We start from the raw sequence: 20735 nt of genomic DNA, 5'->3' as shown, positions 1-20735 counted from the left end.
GGCCTTACCCGCGAGACACTCGCGAAATTGACAGCCTGGAATGACTCTTCAGCTTCCAACATGTGCTTCTCATGTGCCCTTTTCGCGGGAACCCTTCTCGCGAGCCAATCACGGAACTACACTGATTCTTCATTTTATGCTCAATTCTTCACTAACTTAATACTAAACCCAATATAATAAAATCCCACAAAATATAAGAAACAAAATTAAAACAATTACAACACTTTTTGTCATGGAATAAAGCCAACGCAAAACATAGTTGTAAATCACAACTTTACAAAAGTGTCTTGGCCACTAGTTCAAAATTCAAGGGATGTTTAGGCATTTTTCCCTCACTCTAATGCATTTGACATGACAATTATGACCTCGATTTTTGGTTGGGTACTAGTCCCTTTGAATTGTATACAAATTATAAATTATTACAAATTCAAAATATAACACTATAAGAGCATCAACAGTGGGCTTCTCAAATGCCAAATTGTAAAGTATATTTGGCATTTTGGCCCAAATTACCCCAGCAATTGGATTGCTAAACCTGGGACCGGCCAAAATTTTTTGGCATACTGCTACAGTGCGATCTCACATATGAGATCGCACTGTAGCGCTATGCCATCCAAAAAAAGTTTATTTTAATAGCACACAGTCGTTCAACCTCTCTCTCTCTCTCTTCCTACACTACTGGGTTTTGCTCTCTCTCGCGCCATCAAGCTTTTCTCTTTCCCTCGCTTTTCTCTCCGATCACCAAGCCTTGCTTTTCTCTCCGATTACCAAGCCATCACTGTCATCGAGCCTCGCTTTTCTCTCTGATCAACAAGCCGCTGTCCGAATCACCAAGCCTCTGCCTCTGCCGATTCACCCTCACCCATCTCCAAATCCGTTTTCACTGTCACCAAGCCTCGCTTTTCTCTTCGATCACCAAGTCGCTGTCACCAAGCCTCGCTTTTCTCTCCGATCAACAAGCCGCTGTCCGAATCACCAAGCCTCTGCCTCTGTCGATTCACCCTCACCCATCTCCAAATCCGTTTCACTGTCACCGAGCTTTGCTTTTCTCTCCGATCACCAAGCCGCTGTCCCCAAGCCTCGCTTTTCTCTCCGATCACCAAGCTGCTGTCCGAATCACCAAGAATAATATTTGGAAAAAAAAAATTGGCAGTTGTTGAAATAGTTGGAACTAAATTGAAAAAAAAAATTGGCAGGTTGGTGAAATAGTTGGAAATAAATTGAAATTGAAAAGAAACTGAAAAGAAAAAAAATGGGCAGGATGACCGCTGGAAATGCAAGCATTTGAAAAAGCTGGGAATAGTTGATTTTGAAAAAAAAAAAATGACGGTTGGAAAAGTAATAATAAAAAAATATTAAAAAAATAATATTTTAATAAGATGGTAAAATAATAGAGTTTTGGGATGTTGAGTGTATTGTAAAATGGTATGGTATAATTGATAAAGTAGCTTTTTGAGATGGTAAAATAAGATGAGATATAAGATCCGGATGTGGATGCTCTAAGGGTAGTTCTTTTAGACGTATGATTATCTTGATATGTATAACCCTAAGTTTTTAGTTATAGCTCTTTATTGTCTTCATTTAGATGAGGGATTGCCATTTTTACATGGGAAATTGTATCTACTTACTTTTTTACTTTTTAACGTGGAATTCATTTGATTTAAAATGATTTACAACAAATTTCCACTTTTGACTCAAAAAATAAATAAATAAATTTTTATTCTTTACTACGATGGTAAATGATATGTCCATAATATTTTCATAACACTTTCACAACAAATTCTAAGTGGTAGGTTGTTATTAGTTGTTATAGGTGGGCAAAAAAGTAATTTAAGTTGTGAGATTCAAATTAGAACTAATAACAATTTACCACATATGATTTGTTGTGAAAATATTGTGGACCTAGCACTTCTCTACTTCGATAGCTTCACCTTAATGAAGCTTAATACAAGTATGATAACTAACTTTATACAATCAAGGCCAATCTTGTAGAGGCTTGTCTCGACCAATTTGATACTAGTTTGTTGTCATTCGAGAATAGGAAATGTGCAATATTCATAGAAACAATACATTAGAATATTTGCACATGACAAACAATATATATGTGTGATTATTTTATCGAGAAAATCTTTTCTCCACCTTATTATTCCCCAAGAACAAAATTTAGGTACAGTACTTTAGCTACTGCTTCTTAGGTTTTCATCTTAAGATTCAGCCATATGGCTACTTAATTAAAAAATACACTTCCATCACATGAGAAAAAATTCACATGACAAAATCTTAAAAGGTGAACCTAAAGAACAACACCTAAGTAATGTTCCTAAGTCTTGATCATTCCCCAAATGGGACTCCTCCAAAAAAATGTTTTACCCATTATATCAAGTTTCTACTCCCCTGTCCCAGCCGAAAAAAAAAAAAAAAAAAAGAGGAAGAGAATCCTCTTCCAACAATTTGTAATGGATTTAAAAATGACTCCTTTATCTTAGCCAACCCCAACAAATTGTTATAAAAATTTTATTTTAGGATTCAAATAACATTTGAAAAAAAATTTGCACTTATATTTCTCTTTCACAATATTTTAAAGGTTACACTTCAATAATCATAATGGGACATCCATTTCATTAATTTAAAAAAAAAAAAAAAAAAAAAAACTGATGTGGTGCGTGACATGGATAAACTATCAATTATAAAAATTGTAAAGGTAAAGGCCCAAGATCATATATTGGGTTTTGGGCTTCACTCGGGACAATTGACAGTTCGAGAAGAGGCAAATGGTTGTTAAAGGGACTCCCAATTAAAGTCTTATAAGTAAGGAATATATGGAAGATGACTCGAGGAGAAATACCTCCTCAGACGTGACAAATGTAGCTTAAATGTGTACTCTAGCAATTAAAGGGACCCTCCAATAGGCACTAGTAATAGGAATGTGCCTCATAAACATGCGGGGAAGAAGGAAACACAAAATATCTAAGGAAAAGCTACTACCATTGCATTGAATGCATTGCAACTACTTTTCTGGTCGCATTTATGTAGAGAGGACCTTTGAACAGTGCTACCTTGGCTACCACAACTCACAGAAAGTTGAAGAGGGGTGTCTGATGGGACAATCACTCAAGTAAAGAATCAGATGATCAACAAGTGTAGGATCAAGATGGCCCAAAAATGGCTATATAATGTGAGAGACCCCCATGAGATAGGGATCGGAAAATAGAGAGAGAATACTGTAGCAACCTAAATTGTCTCAATATTCAACTGTGATCAACATATATAATTGTAACCTCCTCGGACTGAAATTCCATTAACATCAATATCTCTTATTTGTGCTTAATTGTCATTTAATTCAATACTTACCATTGTACAGCTCATTAGGCTCTAGTTCTTCGACCTATTCTCTACAAATTAATTGTATTGGGCCCCTTGGACCAAGACTCCGTACATTTTGGGCTTGGGTTTCAAATTGTGACCTTACAATTGACGCCGTTTGTAGGGAGAACTTGTGTCTCAGCGAGTGTAACGATTAAACATGGTGGGATCAGGTCTACACTAAACAGAGCCTGTAGGTTCTTAACAGCAGGACAACTTTCTTAACCTTGAGCGGGAAAGAGATCAGGACAAACGTCGGGAGGGTAGTGTACGTACGACCCATACAAGCAGAAGTCATTCGAGGGTAAGAAGTCACGTCTCCCAAAAGCAGGATGATAACAAAGCCTTACAGTAGGAGATTGACGACTTAAAAAAGAAACTACATCTCGGGCAATAGAAGTGTTCCCCCTCCAGTTTAGACACTAGTGATGAAGGGGACGACAACTATAGGCGAAGGTTAAGAACTCCACCAGGTGAGACCTTTTCTTATGGGAAAGAGCACCACCATAAACGCAGCCACAAAAGTCCGTCCCGTAAAGGCCTAATGAACGATGTCATGAGCAAGGCCTTGGATCGAACCTCTAAGTCACCCTTCACACGCAAGATAGAAGGGGCTAAGCTTCCTTGGCGATTCCATCAACCAACTTTCACTATATAAAACGGTCGAACGGACCCCATAGAGCATGTATGCTAGTTTAACCAGAGAATGGCCGTCCATTTCGAAGACGAGACTCTGATGTGCAAAGTATTACCTTGACAAGACATTCTTCTCAAAAAAAAAAAAAAAAAAAAAAAAAAAAAAAAAAAAACCTTGACTAGACACATATATAGCCCATAGCATCATCGGTGGTGCAAAAAAAAAATAGCAATTAGTTTTATTTTAGCATTCAATATAATAAAATGATATAAACAACACAATAAAATAATATATCCACTACAATAAACAACAACCACCACTGCCAACATAATAAAATAATATATCTTTTAATAAAAATAATGTCTTAAGAGAAATGCTATGTTCAGAACATTTTCACAACATTTTTTATAACAAATTATATGTGGCAAGTTGTTATGAGTTTTTATTGGTGGGGTAGAAAATGAATTTCAGTTATAGGTTCAAATTAGAACCAATAAAAACTAACCACCTATGATTTGTTATAAAAATATTGTTTGAATGTTGTGGACGTAATACTTTTTTTTTTTTAACATCTAAACTATAGTGCACAACCAAAAAAATTGGCTTTCCCTCCAGGAGCATTTTATTATATTTAGTTGATCAATTTAGCATTTTAGCCATTTGCTTCCGCTAATCCTAAGAGCATTCACATTGGGAATGGTAAATGCCATATGTTGGTTCAATTTAGTATAAAGGCCCAAAAACCCCACTGCATCCAGACTTGTAAATGTAGACTATTGCAAAAAAAAAAAAAAAAAAAAAAAAAAAAAAAAAAAAAAAAAATTTGCAATTCTAAATGTAGAATTGTACTGTAACACAATTGTAAAACTAAATAATAGTTTTTTATTCTTTCTAACTTTTTATCTCTCTTTATTTTCTGTGTTTTTCAGTCCTCTCTCCTCCTTCAGTGATTCTCTCTCTCTCCTTTACTCCCACTCTGTCTCTCCATCTCCCACTCCTTGTTTCTCTCGACGTGCAGTGGTGGCCTGTTTGTGGTGGATCTCAGCATGGTAAGGTCACAGTGGTGGTGTTTTTTTTTTTTTGCAAGGTCACAGCGTGGTCTTTTTCTTATTCTTCTTCATTTTCTCAGCAGCCAAACAAATTATAAAGCAAACAACAACATGCTTTCTCAATGCTGAGAAAATGTGCTCACTGAAACAACAAAGTAGCTAATTTTCGACGTGAGTTTACAAAGACCCAACTTTTCATACACATTCTTCCATTTTTCACTCAAATTCTCAGCAACCAAACAAAAGCTCAAATCAAATAACAAACCAACTTGAGACTGGACGTAATTGATGAGCTTAAACCCATCGTAGAAATCCAAACCCAACATCGTTTGAACCCTGCAAAAATCAAAATGGTGCAACGAAATGCAATGGTCAAATAGCGCATCGCAGGAACTGTACCTGGAGTCGCAGAACAAGCAAAGGAGATTGGAATTAGAGCCTCCATCTTCTGCGGCTTCGTCTTCAGCTTCCCAATCGTCCTAGCCTTCGAGCTCTTTGTCTTCGTTTTCTATTTTGTTTTCTTCTTCTTCTTCTTCTCCATCGTCGAATTCGTGGTTTTTTGGTTCTTCTTCGCTTTGTAGGTGATTAGAAATAGTGGCCATTGGTGTGGTGTGTAATTTGAAGGAATTGGAATATTGGTATGTGGGTTCATGGTGGTAAAGGTGGGCGGTTGTCGTGGTGTGGTGGTGAAGTGGCCATGGGTTTCTGTGGCTAAGGTTTTTGGGTTTTGTTTTCTCTATGGGTTTCTAGGTTTCGATGGCCATGAGTTTGTGGTTGGGGTTTTTGGGGTTGCTGTGGTGAAGATGACTTTGGTTTTCAACTGATATATATCAATTTGGGTACTAAGTTTTGGAGATAAAAATCAGTTTAGGTATGTTCTTCGTGGTGGTGGTAGCAGGTGGTTGCAGAGGTGATTTGGGTTTTGGGTTTTGGGTTTTTGTTTTTATTTGGGTTTTAGGATATATTATTTTATTGTGTAAAAATATTATTATAATATGTTATATTGTAAAATAAAAGTTGAGATACTGGGAGTATTGTAAAATTGTATAGTATAATTGATAAAGTAAATTTTTTGAGATGGTAAAATAAAATATGATAGAATAATGGAATGTGAATGCTCTAATGCTCTTAGACGTAGTGCCATCCATAGGCCATTTTCAATTTTTTTTTTCCCTTCCTTTCAAAACGAGCCTAATATTGAGAGAGAGAGAGAGAGAGAGAGAGAGAGAGAGAAGCCTTTCTAGTTTTTGTATTTTATAGAAGGAAACTCCTTAATTAGTAAGCTTTGCTAGTTAATTATAATTATATCTTTAAAAAAAAAAAAAAAAAACTGAATCCGGACACTTTCTGCATGACAGGAACAATGGAATTACTGATTATAGACTTCATAGTGACACATAAAGCAACTCTCCAACCTTTTACAAATATAAATAAAGGTAGGAAATATATAAATTCTACTTTCTACAGCTTATACACGTCAAGGAATCTTTCGTACAGTGATTCCAGCATCTAAAGCATGCCTTTTTCTTGATTTGCATACGTATATAAATAACCACCGTAAAGTGAATCTCAAAAAAAACAAAAAAACTCAAAGTACCCTAGGACCTAGGAGGTTGAATATGTGAGAGTTTGGATACAACTGAATTTAGGTTGGCGTCTGCTACTGTGATTAAAATAGTGGGTCTTATTTACTGTTTATGAGATTCATAAAAATAAAAATCTGCAAAATCAACTTTAAATTAGATTTCATGATATTATTTATATATTTAAAAATTATTTTATTATAATATTTTTAATTTTTAATAATAAATTGTATTTAAATAGACCCATAAATTTATTATTTATGAGATTGGCAAGAATAAGGGGTGTTTGTTTTGTGTTTTCAAATAATAATTTTCAATTTTTAAATAATATTACATGTATTTTTACAGATTTTTTTACCCACATTTTAAAACTGGGTCTCATGACACTCTTCATATAATTAAAAATAATTTTGCTACAGTATTTTTAATTTTCAATTTTTTTTATTACAGATATCTAAACAGACCCTTAAGTTCCATCTGTATTTGTGGAAGGGAATGCTTAATTTTTTATTACGTTATACGTGGATGAATTACATTAGTACACTTTCAAATATATCAGATGAAGATCCACTGTTTATATAAATCATTTAGAAAATCAAGTAATGTCTTTTCAACATTGTGTCAATGTAACGAAAAATTATACTAGGATTTTATTTTTGGTATCGCATTAAATACTAGAATGAGATTAAAAGCGATTAACTGCCATAACAACTCCCACCCACTTACCCAAAAAAATACATAAATAATTGAAATGATAATGACAAGGAAAGTGAGTGAAAAAACCCAGTTGCACAGGCTTCTATCCTATGACTATGGTGTCCAATGTTTTGTAGGCGCTTATGTTTCACGTGCTCTTCCTTCGTTGTGACTCATTAGTAATAACCTTTCTCTCAATAAAGAAATAAAACCCACATTTTCTTTTTTTCAATATTTGCCACTCCATTACCAATTCTTTGCTTTCTAGCTTTTCTTTTAGTTTAAATACTATATAGCCTTTGCAGCTTCCAATGGCAGATCTCAAGCCTGTGATCGAGATTTCTTTCGCTGAAATATTCCTGTGCAGCGCTTTCGCGGCTTGTTTTGCCGAGGTACCATTGATCTTTCCTGATTTTGACTTAAAATTGTGTTCATTCAATTCTCATTTATGCGTTTTACTTAATTTGATATCTGGGTATTAACAATCTTTGACTTTTCTTTCGTGTGTTGAGCTCAAAGAGTATGCTTTGCTTACTAATCTGGGTTGTTAAGGAGATTTATTATTATCAGCGTAGTGTGATTCTTTTGATTTATATGTCTCATTTGGGTGTTCTAGGAAATGTGGTGCAGCTGAATTTCAAAAGCCATTTGTCTGTCTGTCATCAAATTTTTTTTTTTTTTTTAATTTTAAATTATTACTAATTTTCATCTTCTGGGTTATGTACAGTTTTTTAGAGTCTCAATTTTTTCTAGCTACAACTATAATTCGATCAAGCATCGACAAATAAGCAAATAAGCTACTGCTTCTTTCTTGTGTTGAAAACAGGTCTGTCTGTTGTAATCAAAGCTTATGAAATTCTATTACTTGAATTTGATGTGTTTGTCTGCTGGTGACTACCAAAACGTGATCTGGGTGGAAGAGTTTTGTTATTAACAATTAATGTTATATTGCTGTTAGAAAAATGGTTAAATTATTAAGTTCACCATTTTCTACTAACTTAAGCTTTTGGAATAATTGGTAATTTATCATGTTCTTAGAGTAGATGGACATGAGTCTGAACTCTATCTCTACTCTTAACTCCCATTTAAACGGGGAGATTGCGCCTACCAAGGACAATTGGTAATTTTGCAATTGATGTTTGGCTTTCAGCTATATTCTTTTATGATTTTCTTTTTAAAATTTGATTTTATAGCTATTAGACAGCATTGCCCTAGTTTACTGTTGAAGGATTTTAGTCAATGAGTAATGGTATTATACTACATTATGTGCTATGTTCTATCTTTTCTTTTTCCCCTTTACTTGTTTAAGCTTATTTGACTTCAGATAATTCCTCCTCATTCTCAAGCAGTTTGAAATTCAGTTTTGAAAACCTGTTTTGTTTATAAAAATTTTCCTTTATGACAACGAAAGAAACACATTACTTGATTATTTAAGAATTGTATTCTGATTGTAAAATTGATGCATTAACTTAATAAGGCAAAACAGCAGTACATGATCTCAAAGTGATGGATTTTGTTTTAGCCTGAGTTAAGGTATTAGTTTCCATAATCTGTTTTTGTAGTTAAGCATTATGATATAATGGTTCATGCTCTATGCATAATGCATTTGCTTTCTTTAGTAATGTCACAGTTCTTTTCTTCTAAAAACACACACACACACACCTATTGGAGCTCACAAAAATATGAGTGGATTTCACTTGTCATTGTCTTCATTGATTTTTTTTGCAGTTCTGTACCCTTCCTTTGGACACTGCTAAAGTCAGGCTTCAGCTTCAAAAGAAAGCAGCAGCAGCTGGGGTGGATGGAGTGGGTTTTCCCAAATATAGAGGCTTGTTGGGTACTATGGCCACCATTGCCAGGGAAGAAGGTTTGTCGGCACTTTGGAAAGGCCTTATTCCAGGATTACAACGCCAGTGTCTTTATGGAGGCTTACGGATTGGCTTATATGGTCCTGTGAGTTTATTATATGTTCTTTTCATGAATACGATTAATTCTTATGCTTTCTCAGTGTCACAAGTTTATGTGTATTCATAAATTGCATGTTGAACAGGTCAAAAGATATCTAGTTGGCAGCGAATTTATTGGAGAAATTCCTTTATACCACAAAATACTTGCTGCTTTTTTAACAGGTGAAAATGTTTCTCACTTTCCTGCCTGCTGTTCGAATTTGCATACAACCTGTATTAACTTTCTCAAACTATTGTTACCATTCCCATTGCTTCTTTAGATTTCATAACAAGCCTTTTTTTTTTTTAATAAATAAAAAAACTTGACAGGTGCTATAGCAATTATTGTGGCTAATCCAACTGATCTTGTCAAAGTTCGGCTTCAAGCAGAAGGAAAATTGCCAGCTGGCGTGCCTAGGCGTTATTCTGGAGCTTGGGATGCTTATTTCACCATAGTGAAGCAGGTCAGTTTTCTTGCAGTAGTATTGTGCTTTTCTTTTCTTCTTCTTCTTCTTCTTCTTCTTTTTCCCAGTATCTAAGTGTATCATTTCAAATATCTATAAAAAATTAGGAAGGTTTAGGGGCACTGTGGACTGGCCTTGGCCCCAATGTAGCAAGAAATGCTATAGTAAATGCTGCTGAACTAGCCAGTTATGACCAAGTGAAACAGGTAACATAAAAGTATTAGGTCTTTTAAGTTGACCTTGTTTTGTATTTCGAAGTTGTTGCTATGTTAAGTTACTTCCAAAATGTCCTAACACACTATACTTATGCAGATGATTTTGAACATTCCAGGGTTCATGGATAATATCTTAACTCATCTGCTAGCTGGTCTAGGTGCAGGTTTCTTTGCTGTCTGTATTGGTTCTCCTGTTGATGTGGTATGCATTCTTTTTCTGCTTCCTCTACTTTTAGCCACAAATTGTATGGTTTACAGTCTTCCAATAGTCTACTTTCATCTTCGTATGCTTTGATTTATAGTTGTATGTTTGTATATGACAAGTTGACATTCACTATTGTAGGAATTTATTCTGTCATTATTTCTGAGGTGTTCTCTTTGTTTCAATGATTCTGACAAATCAGCTCTAAATTCAAGCTTTTATATCAGACTCAGTCCTCCAGAACTGTTTTCATTTAAGAAAATTTCCACTGAACTTTGTTGAAATTTGCAACACTGATGGAAAAATTGATAATATGATGGACACGATGCAAATCTTGGATAATTTAAAACAAGCATGACATGATAATTATAAAAACCAACTATTTTGGATTCAAAAGAGTCACATGCTGTCTCTCATGTGTGTAACCTTGTAAATAGTACTGATAACATTTAAATATCTTCATAAGTTCGTTTTGACTATGAGATGATATTTTTTTTTATATGAGTGAATCTGTGCAAGCTTTCTTGCTTTTCTAACTTTTTATTGCTGTTGAAGCTGTTTTCCTGTTGTAGCATAATCTGCAAAATTATTCGCTGCAGGCTTTAACGCGGCTGTGCTAGTGAAAGATTGTGATCAAAATTTGTTTCTTATCATATGAAGCAATTTTATATAGTTTTTTAAGGATGAGCTAGTCAGTCAATGTTGGCTTGGATGCCATGCTTGTTATGTTCCAGGTGAAATCTAGAATGATGGGAGATTCAACTTACAAAAACACGCTTGATTGCTTCATCAAAACTTTGAAGAGTGAGGTATGTTGATTTGTCTCTGAAGTTAATAATTTTCTTTTATGTATTTGTGAATATTACTCTCCTCCCCCCCCCCCCCCCTCTCTCTCTCTCTCTCTCTCTCTCACACACACACACACCTCACAAAGACACTTTAGATTGGACTCTCTAAAAGGCTACCGATTTCCAAAATGGAGATCATTCAAGGAAAAAAAAACTCTTCTATGTTCCATTTTTTTTGTCCATTATTACTTTTTGGAATATCCCAACACATTATCTACTTTGAAAAGTCAATAAGAACAATTTTAATAATTTTCCTAGCCAAGAGACTTGTAGCTCAAGTAGCATCTCTTGGTGTTTCCAATGGAGACATCTAGGGTTCAAATCTCTCCTCTCCAACTCTAACTATCAAATTTTCAATTTAAAAAAAAAAAAAAATTGTACACCTCTTATTATTAATCTTTCTACTTATCAAAAAAAAAAATCCTAAAATTGCCTTTTATTGTATTGAAAAAAGTTACTGATTTTGTCCTCTTGTTTTGTATGAGTTTAAATTAAAGATGATAACGTTGAAAACTTATGCCTTTTAATTTAAAAGATGATGCATTAAATAACACATCCCCTTAGAACATTGGATTCTAAAGTGAACATATAAAATGGAACAGAGGGGTTCAAGTGATAGTTCAACGGCAATGGCATCCTTTGTGGTGTCCCATGTTTGTGGTTCGAACTGCACCACCTCCCTCCCCTACTATCTACTTATCAGGAAAAAAAAAAAAAAGGGGATAGAGGAATATAATGAGAAACCAGTGATCTCCTCTGCCTAAAATATAGGGTGGAGGCTGAATGCACGTGGAACTTAACAATAAAAAAAAATCAATTGAATTATATATTGCAGGGATTTTTTTTCCTTTTAAAATGAGAAACAAGTTCTTACTCTTGATTAAGAACTTGACATAAATGTCTGCATGGACCATCAACTTCAGTAAAATAAGCACTAACTCATAAAAAATTATATATTGCAGGGATTTTTTGCCTTTTATAAAGGGTTCTTCCCTAATTTTGGCCGGCTGGGTTCTTGGAATGCTATTATGTTTCTAACTTTTGAGCAAGTAAGATATTAAAATTATGTTAATGCATCTTGGTATTGAATTTTAGTTAAATCTAGGTACTTGCATGCACCTGATTCTGGGAATTGCTATTCATCCTGCAGTTTTCATTCATATGCAATGGAGTTTACTATTTCATTCTTTTAGACATAGAGAAAATGTACTAGAATTTGGAATGTTAAACGAACTTTTTTCTAGACTAGAAGAATTGCCTATGCTCATAGGTAAGTGTAAATTGGTGTTCCATAAGGTAGTGCACCAGGTCTCTTCAGTTTATCCACTTATGGTTTTTCATTCATGGAATGTGGATTTGCTATTGAAATATTTGTCTCACTGTATCTACCATGAGTTTCATTGGTCCAGATGTGCAAACTAGAGTTCCATTTCTAATGCAGGACTGCTGAATTGGCCTGATGACACTCTTCACATATGAAGTGGGCACAATTCTGGAATTGCATGACCGTTCACATTAGACTTTAGTAGACTACTATGTTTAGTTATTATGTCTTTGAACCTTATGGATTATCCTCAACTAAGAAATATAATTATAAAAAAAAAAAAAAAAATCTTTTTAGGTTGGTAGATCTTTTTGTGTTCATGATTCTCTGTGAAGCTTGAAAGTATTGATTCTTTTAATATAAAAATTTTAATAATCATTTTGAGTGTTTGCAGAGGCTTATGCTGATTTACTTTTGCTTAACCTACATATAAGTCAATTAACCACTCTGTCATTGAAAATCTTGAAAGTGCTCATTATTTCATCTCCATGACAGGCCAAGAGAATTTTCTGAGGTGAAGTCCAACTCTATAGCTTTCCTGGTTTGGAATTAGCAAGCAGGAAGGTGCAGCCTTTGCTTGGAAATTGCCTCTTCATCTATTTCTGATTTTTTGTGGAGAGATAAGATCACCACTACATTTTTTGGTTCACCACTCAGTTATTTATATAGGGTAGTGTATGTAACATTGAATAGACTGTCAAACTAGAGTGACTTGAAAAGTTATTCGTTATTATTGATCCTTTTGTGATAGTTTGCAAGCGGCTTTCCTTGCCATTTCTCCAAATTTGACATTGCGTACATTATTACGTTGTAAATTTGAATGAAAATAAACCACTATATTGTGGGATTTTCATCGTGTACTTGTTTACCGGTCTGAAAGGAAAAGAAATTGAGTGGTTATACCCGTGGCAAGATCTGAGGGTTGAGTTGTTCTCGATGTTACCTGTATAGATTTTTTGGATCAATTTACTGAGATGTTATGCCAATTGCTCATTTAGATCTCGTCTAGACTTTAGATTGATATTATTGTTAATTTACTAGCCAATGGTGATATCTTGCAGAACATCTTGTACAATTAGCTCTTCATGGCCTGGTGACCCGTTATTTTAAATACAGACTGATTGGACTAGTAAGGCATATTTGAAACTGCAATGAAATGAATTTCAGAACTCTTGTTTCATCTGCAATATATCTTGGTATCTTACGCATAAACATGGTCCTCCATTGATGGCAATAGCTCTAACAATGAAACATAAGCCTGCATTGTTTGGAACAAAATGGAAAACATCAATTAAGACTGATTAAGTGGTTCCAGATTTCAAGTCTAGAATCTGAAGTGGCTACATCCGGTTCCAAAAACAGCAAATGTTAATATTACATTTACCTTCTCATTAGTGATCTAACCGTCTTAATTACAAGAATAACCTAATGATATCCTAACAGCATTAGTAATAAACAAACAATCCCAAAAAGCCCTTTAATTGTTTAAGAACAGCCAGCTTGACATATAACAACCTCAATTGTTTGCCTTACGTCCTAGATACCAGATAAACCCTAGCCTTAATAACCGAACCGTTTCCAAGCTTGAATCCAGGACTAACTGGGAAACCCACAATTTGACCTGCAGGCATGTGCCCGTTTGAAAACTTAACAACACTCTCCATATACTGTGGATGAAGCTCAGCTCCCCGACTTGCCTCGAACTGACTAGGTGCTGGGTCAAGTGAGAATGCCAGCAAGTGAAGCAGCCACACAGCCTTGGCAAGTTGCAAGAATTCAACATAAAACTGACTCCTAGGATGGTTCCCGGCCAATACCTGGCGCCGCTGTTCCAAGTCTCCAAACAAGGACTCCTCCATTTTGGGATGAACAATGGAAAGGTACCTCTTGGAGCAGAATTTGCCAAAGTGACAGGTCGGCAAGATCCCAAGAAGTTCAGAAGGGTCCATTGCCTTCATATCGCGGTACTGGGTGAAGCAGTCACGGCGAAACTGGTCTGGATTGAGGAGGGATGAGAGGCTGCCATCCATGTAGAAGGTCTCATGGTCAAATCCTTGAAAGATTTTGCGGGAAATGTAGGATTCAAGAGCATATTTGGCATGGTGGCTAGCAATGGCAGATGAAGTGTTGTTGGTAAAGGTGATACTATCAGTGGCAGTGGTGGCAGCTTCAATGGAACGGACAGCAGCAGCAATGTCCCAGTGGGCAGAGCGCATGTGGGAGAGGAGGAGGGATGTGAAGGACTTGGATGCCTCTCTAACCTGGCTCATTGTAGTTTCAAAGAGCTCAGAAGTTGGGGCTACTGCACCTGTTACAATTAAAAGTAGGTTATCAGATTCCTTACATATTATCAATACAACCAGAAGAACGTAAAACCTTCTAGGAAATTTTTATTGTTTTAGTTCCTACAATTTAGGCTAAAATTTTATCAGTCCTTTACCTAATTTCCCCCCTTCAAATGTCGAATTAGTCCATAAGGTTTAATTTTTGTCAATTTTAGTTTCTTAGAGCACTCACAGTAGTGGTGCTATATAGGTATAATGCTATTTTTTAGCTCCAAATACCAAAAAACCATCACGTAGCAGTGGAGCTAAATCTTTTTTAGATTTAGCTCCTCAGTTACAGTAAGATAGATGTGCACTGTAGCTCAAAGCTAAAAAAGAAAAAAAAAAAAAAATTATTTCACTTCTCTCTTCTCTCTCATTAAAATATTCCTTTCCTTTTCTCTCTCTCTCTCTCTCTCTCTCCGGCTTCTCTTCTTTCTTCTTTCTTCCTCAATTTTTTTTTCTCTCTAGCTCACCGGTCTCTCATCTCCCTCATCCCTCAGCTCATGGGTCAATTTTTTTTTCTCTCTAGCTCGCCGGCCTCCCTCATCCCTCATCCCTCAGCTTGCCGACCTCCCTCATCCCTCAGCTCGCCAGCCAGCTCCCTCACCGCCGACTTGTTCCACCGACCCAGCTCGTCGACCCACGCCAAGCCCCATCGCCAATCTCCCCAAACCCCATTGCCCAGTCCGTGCCCCTCTGCCGGCCTCAACGTCACCGGCCCAAGCCCCAAGCCGCCGATCCACGCCTCCGCCCAATCCTCCGATCAGACCCACGTCGCCCAGTCCTCCCCACTCCGCCGATCAACGCCTCCGCCCAGTCCTCTGATCAGACCCACGCCATCTCTATATTCTCTTTACTGTGATTGAAATTGTTTGTTTGTTTGTTTTTTTTTTTTTTTTTTTAATGTATTTTCATATGGGAATGATGTTTGATTTTTTTTTTTTTCTTCTGTGGGTTTGATTTTTTTTTTTTTTCTTCTGGGTTTGGTGGCTGTGGTGGTGGCGATGGTGGTTGTTGTGGCTATGGTTTGGTGGTACGGTGTTTGATTTTTTTTTTCCTGTGGGTTTGGTGGCTGTGGTGGTGGATTGGTGACTATGATGGTGGTTTGATTTTTTATTTTGTTTGTGGGTTTGGTTGTGTCTGGTGGTGGTGGTGGCTGATAGTAGAGGTGGTTGTGGATGGTGTTGGGTTGTTTTTTTGGGTAGTGGGATATATTATTTTATTATAGGTGGTATATTATTTTATTGTAGGTGGTATATTATTTTATTGTGATGTTTATATTATTTTATTACGTTAATAGCTAAAATAGATCCACTGCTGCAGCATATGTGTAGGTATAATAGATAAAGTAACTTTTGGTGGAGCTAAAAAGCTAAATTTTTAGCTCCACTGCTGTAGATGCTCTTACTTTGTCAAAATGAGACAATCTAGACCTTCCGTCCAAATTTGTTAGCAAATGTAGCTATGTAAACATTTTTAAATCTTTAGAAAAATCACTCATCAAACAATAAGATCTATTAAGTGGTAGATCTCATGAATGGTTTCAATTAAGTTTCTAATGAAAAAAAGCTCAAACAATGTTGTTTACTAACAGTCTTGGACCAAATGACCAAACTAATTGACAAAATTTAAACTTTCATGATTAATTTAACAATTGAAGTAAAATTCAAGGAACTAAATTGAGTGAGTTCTAGTCATAACTGAGAAGAAAATACTTTCTTTCCCTTTTTTGTTTTTTTGGAATAAAAAGGAGAGGGGAGGAGAGGAACAATTTCGGCTGGAAAACTATTTGGTTAGTAGTACTCCCTCCTTTCACCTGAATGATGGTCCTATTAATTAAATTTATGGTAAGACTCATTATTCATATGAGAGAAATGAGAATAGCATTGTTGTATTTTTGAATTACAGAATAATTACTAGTTTTAGTTCCAATGCCGGGAGAAGTTAATGATACTATTGGTTTTGAATTAATGTAAACAGTTAAAACATACATCTAGCTATAAGTATTGATGCTAGGATTATTAGCAATTTTACTAAACAAAGCTAAGTGTCAATTTTTTAAACACTATCCAAAAATGTAATTAAGAAATTTATTTCTCATATTATTAATGTACATCTAGCACTAGTTGCATTTATTGTGACATCACTTTGTAATAAGATTGCCATTAGTTTCAGCATTTTATTAACTAAAAGAACCATGAAGACTGAAGTGTTTATCAAAAAAAAAAAAAAAAAAACTATGAAGACTGAAGTGTGCAGTGTGAAAAGATGGGGGTGTAACTGTAAAAAGTAAAAACTACCCAACAAATCGAGGTGTCGTAGTAGAATTGATAAAAAGTTTTAGGAAAGAAAAAACATTAGGATAAAATTTTAGAGCTTGACCTTGAGGTTGAAGAGTGCACGAAAGCTTCTTTTTTGACAAAGAGTGAGAGTGGGACCTTCCCTTCTTTCCATTGGTAACAGTAGTAGTAGTAGCAGTAGTGAGTGTAGCAACATTCCTAAGCTTCTCCTTCAGATTCTCCACCTCCACTTCCCTCACCTTCACCTCCCTCTTCAGCTCCTCCACCGCCGCCTCATACGGCGCCACCACCTCTCTCACCCCCACTACTCCTCCACTTCTTCCTCCTTCTCTACTTCCATTGTAGCTACTCCTCCTAAATCTCTCTCTCAACACAGCTAGCCTCTTCAGCTCACCCACCACAGCCACGTCAGCCACCCTTATCTTCTCCGGGTCCCACGGGCAATGCGCTTGTTGCAGGGTCGAGTAAGCTCTCTTCATCGACGACACTGCCTCGAACACTTCCTTCATCACTCTCTCCATCTCCATCATTTTCTCTATCCTCGCCTCTTCCTTCGTCCCTTCCCACCATTCCTTGTACTTTTCCTTTTCTTCTGCTGCTTCTTCTTCTTCTCCGGACTTGAACTCTGCCTCCGACTCTGACTCGGACTCAGACTCGTCTTCCTCATCTCCAGCTCGATTCTCGTGGCGGCTCGCGGCTAGTGGATGAAGCAAGCAAGAGGCGGCGACTCTTTGGATCAGATCCGAGAAATTTGACGCCTTGCTCGTCATTTTCTTCAGAGAAGAAAGAAGCAGCAGATCAGATAAACTCAGAGCTCAAGCACTACACTCACTGACTGTTTCTAAAAGCTTTTTTTTTCTTGAGAATCAGATCAAAGCTTTTCCACCAGCATTTAAGAAAACAAAGACCCTTTATTATTTATTATTCGCACATAATTAAATGAGCAGAGCAGGACACAAAAGAAACACGCAAGTGCAATTGATTAATGAAGCTCATTTAATTAACATCAAAGTCTAATTTCCTATTTTTGCAATATTTAATTGAAATGTCATTGAAACAAGTAAACAACTTTGTCAAAAAAGTAAAATGTCATTAAAACAAGTAAACATCTTTGTCAAAAAAACCTATAAAAAACAAGGTTTTGTCAAAAAAGGGAATGTCATTAAATTAAAACAAAGAAAAAATGAAACAACAGCTACAAGGGTTTAAGTTCTACAATAGCTATCCTCTAGCAAAGAGGTCTAACCTATTTGTGTACTTTTGTTTGTCACTGTGTACTAAAACCAAATCTTGTTTGCTTCTCTGAATTTCTCTGTGAGTCAACAATCAAGAGGCTGCGTCTGTCAATTATGGTTTCAAATTGGAGGTGCTTTATTATTAGTATTATTATTATTCCTGGAGAGTGGAGAGCGCTGAGCTTGAGAGTTGAGTGGTGGTGGAATAGTGGACCTGCGAGTGTCTCTCTGGCTTGGCTAGGAAGGAAAGGTACTGCTATGATAAAGGACTATGGGTCCTCAGCTCTCAACTGACGCTACTGAACATTGTGAGTGAGAGAAGATTGGGAAGTTGCCTGTGCCCACCGTACCCACCCAAACTTTTATTATAAAGCATAGAATCATTTCTATGTTTTTTTTTTTTTTTTTTTTTTTTTTTGGAGAATAGTCACACAACTTGGTTTGTGGGAATTAAGGGGTTAGCAGTGTATTTTGAACTACAGTTTTCAATATTTAAACAATATTATACATATTTTTATATTTTTTTTAAATATATATATTTAAAAAAATATATAAATAACGTTACTAAAACAATATTACCAAACGACTTCTTAAGATTGTTTGGTAGAGCAGTTTAAGAATTGCAGTTTGGAGTTTTTTAAAATATGTATAGGTAAAAAAAATATAAAAATACGTGTAATATTGTTTATAATATGAAAATTTGAGTTTAAACTTGGGCACCAAACAGGCCTTAATTATCAATGAGTATATGGATACTCCCCATCTGAGTCGTACTATAATGTTACTGGGGGACAGGTGTACGGTAGAGATCAGGATTCTGTGATTTTTTAAGCAGAACGGCGGAAATAAAAAAATACTAACAAATGTTATTGGTTAATAATTTGTTTAAATAAAGTTTTTATAGAAAAAAATAAGGATTAATATTTTGATATTTATTTATTATAAAAATGGTGTCAATTTTTTTTTTAAATAAATTATTAAATAATGTTTTAAAAGTACCTTAATTTAAATAATAAAAAAAGTAAAAAATTGGAATCTGTGACTTTAGTTGACTCTGTTTAACCAGTCACGTCACGTGGACCATCTTTCCCATCTCTTTATTATCCATTAATTATTGCCCTTTGGTTTGGGTCCGAGCACTTATGTTTTGTTTGGTTGAGGGTCTAAAAAGTGTGGGCAAAAAAGATTCAAAGTTTTTTTTCTTTTTAGGTCTGTGTTTGCCATTTAAGGTAATCTTATTGTTATTAACGTAAACGCGTAAATGCACTTTTAATATGTACATTTTGACTCTTTTTTTTTTTTTTTTTTTATCTTTGCATTTTAATTTTATCATTTTTAGTCTTTAAATCAATTAGTGCGTGTCATATCAGTTTTTAACGTCAGCCAACTAACATAAAAAATTGACATGATTGACAACACTATTAAAATAATAATAAAAAAAAAATTATTTTGACATTAAAAAATGATACATCAACATCTAAATTAAAAAAAATTAATTTATTAATTTTACCTAAATAAATTTTTTTTCATTATTTTCGGAATAACAATGGGTAACATGTTCTTCGGGTTGCCCAGAAAATTAAAATAATCTAAGTTTTTTTTTTTTCTTGTATTTTCTTATCAAATAAACATGCAAAAATTCATACAAAATCCCCATCCTCCATTGAAACCTCCAACATGAAAAAATCATCAAACCCACCACAACCAACGAATCCAAACCAATCAACAACCACCACTACTTGGGGTTCACAACGCCACAGCCACCAATCTTAGAGAAAACCCACTATCATCAACCCAAGCCAAAAAGTAGCTGAAAACGGAAGAAAGCGAGGGATCTAGAAGAATCAGACCTGCATATTGCACTTGACAAGATCGAGAGGAGTGACAGCCATGTGAGTGAGACCACAGTTAAGAATACCGCCGGCAGTACAAGCGGCGTAGAAGGCCGGCGAGTACATCTCGATCTTGCCGGCTCGCTTAGCGCCGAAACAATGAAGTTCTTAGTCAAAGATGAGACGCCGTTGTTGGAGCTTGCTAGAGCAGCAGCACCAAGCATGGTCTTGTCAAGACTGAAGGATTTGTGCGAGGTGGAGATGGTGGAGGAAGAGGAGTAAACGAAGCTCGAGATCAAAGATTGACACGAAGATTTGTCTGAGAGAACCATCGGAGAAAGAGAGAGACAAAGGGTTTTTTGGTAATGGAGAGAGAGAGAGAGAGAGAGAGAGAGAGAGAGAGAGGCTTATGCTCAAATTTTTAAATCTAGTTTATGTTTGTCATTGTGTTCTTTGTGTTTTTAAATTTGAGTTTGGGTTTGGTTCTGGGTTCGTGGTCTTATGTTCTTGTATTGATGTTTAAATTTGTGATATGTTCTTGTTTAAAATGAATTAGATCTAAATTTATATATTTTATTGTTTTTAATTCTTTTTTTTCTTTTTTTTATTTAGTTAAAATTGACAAATTATTTATAAAAAAAAATTTGGATAATTACAGTAAACCTACCTGTGGTATGGCCCGTTTTCACTTTACCTACCCATGGTTTAAAACTA

General features: G+C 35.5%; 2 protein-coding genes across 4 annotated transcripts; one reads left to right on the top strand and one right to left on the bottom strand.

Annotated features, from left to right (window-relative positions):
• Positions 1-7385: 7385 nt before the first annotated feature.
• On the top strand, positions 7386-13236 carry LOC115985446 (mitochondrial uncoupling protein 2-like). Of its 3 annotated transcripts, none has more exons than XM_031108389.1 (10): positions 7388-7507; positions 7634-7720; positions 9057-9281; positions 9379-9457; positions 9605-9738; positions 9846-9944; positions 10051-10155; positions 10890-10964; positions 11966-12052; positions 12823-13236. In XM_031108389.1, the coding sequence occupies exons 1-10, from the start codon at positions 7472-7474 to the stop codon at positions 12838-12840; spliced, it is 945 nt and encodes a 314-aa protein (XP_030964249.1). In that variant the 5' UTR covers positions 7388-7471; the 3' UTR covers positions 12841-13236. The 3 variants fall into 3 exon arrangements, 2 of the variants coding, with proteins under 2 accessions (XP_030964249.1, XP_030964244.1); XM_031108384.1 differs by having other exon boundaries at positions 7625-7720; XR_004090574.1 differs by lacking the exon at positions 12823-13236 and having other exon boundaries at positions 7386-7507; positions 7625-7720; positions 10755-10964; positions 11966-11989.
• Positions 13237-13521: 285 nt separating this feature from the next.
• On the bottom strand, positions 13522-18512 carry LOC115985439 (protein GRAVITROPIC IN THE LIGHT 1-like). Its single transcript, XM_031108376.1, has 3 exons — positions 18201-18512; positions 17037-17727; positions 13522-14635 (listed from the first exon to the last, which is right to left on the bottom strand). Exons 2-3 carry the CDS (start codon positions 17722-17724, stop codon positions 13857-13859), a joined length of 1467 nt encoding a protein of 488 aa, XP_030964236.1. The 5' UTR covers positions 17725-17727; positions 18201-18512; the 3' UTR covers positions 13522-13856.
• Positions 18513-20735: the final 2223 nt, after the last annotated feature.

This window comes from Quercus lobata, chromosome 1 (genome assembly GCF_001633185.2).
Source record: "Quercus lobata isolate SW786 chromosome 1, ValleyOak3.0 Primary Assembly, whole genome shotgun sequence".
In the NCBI taxonomy this organism is placed as follows: domain Eukaryota; kingdom Viridiplantae; phylum Streptophyta; class Magnoliopsida; order Fagales; family Fagaceae; genus Quercus; species Quercus lobata.
The sequence above is the reverse complement of the archived record's forward strand: the minus strand, read 5'-3'. Positions and strand labels throughout refer to the sequence as shown.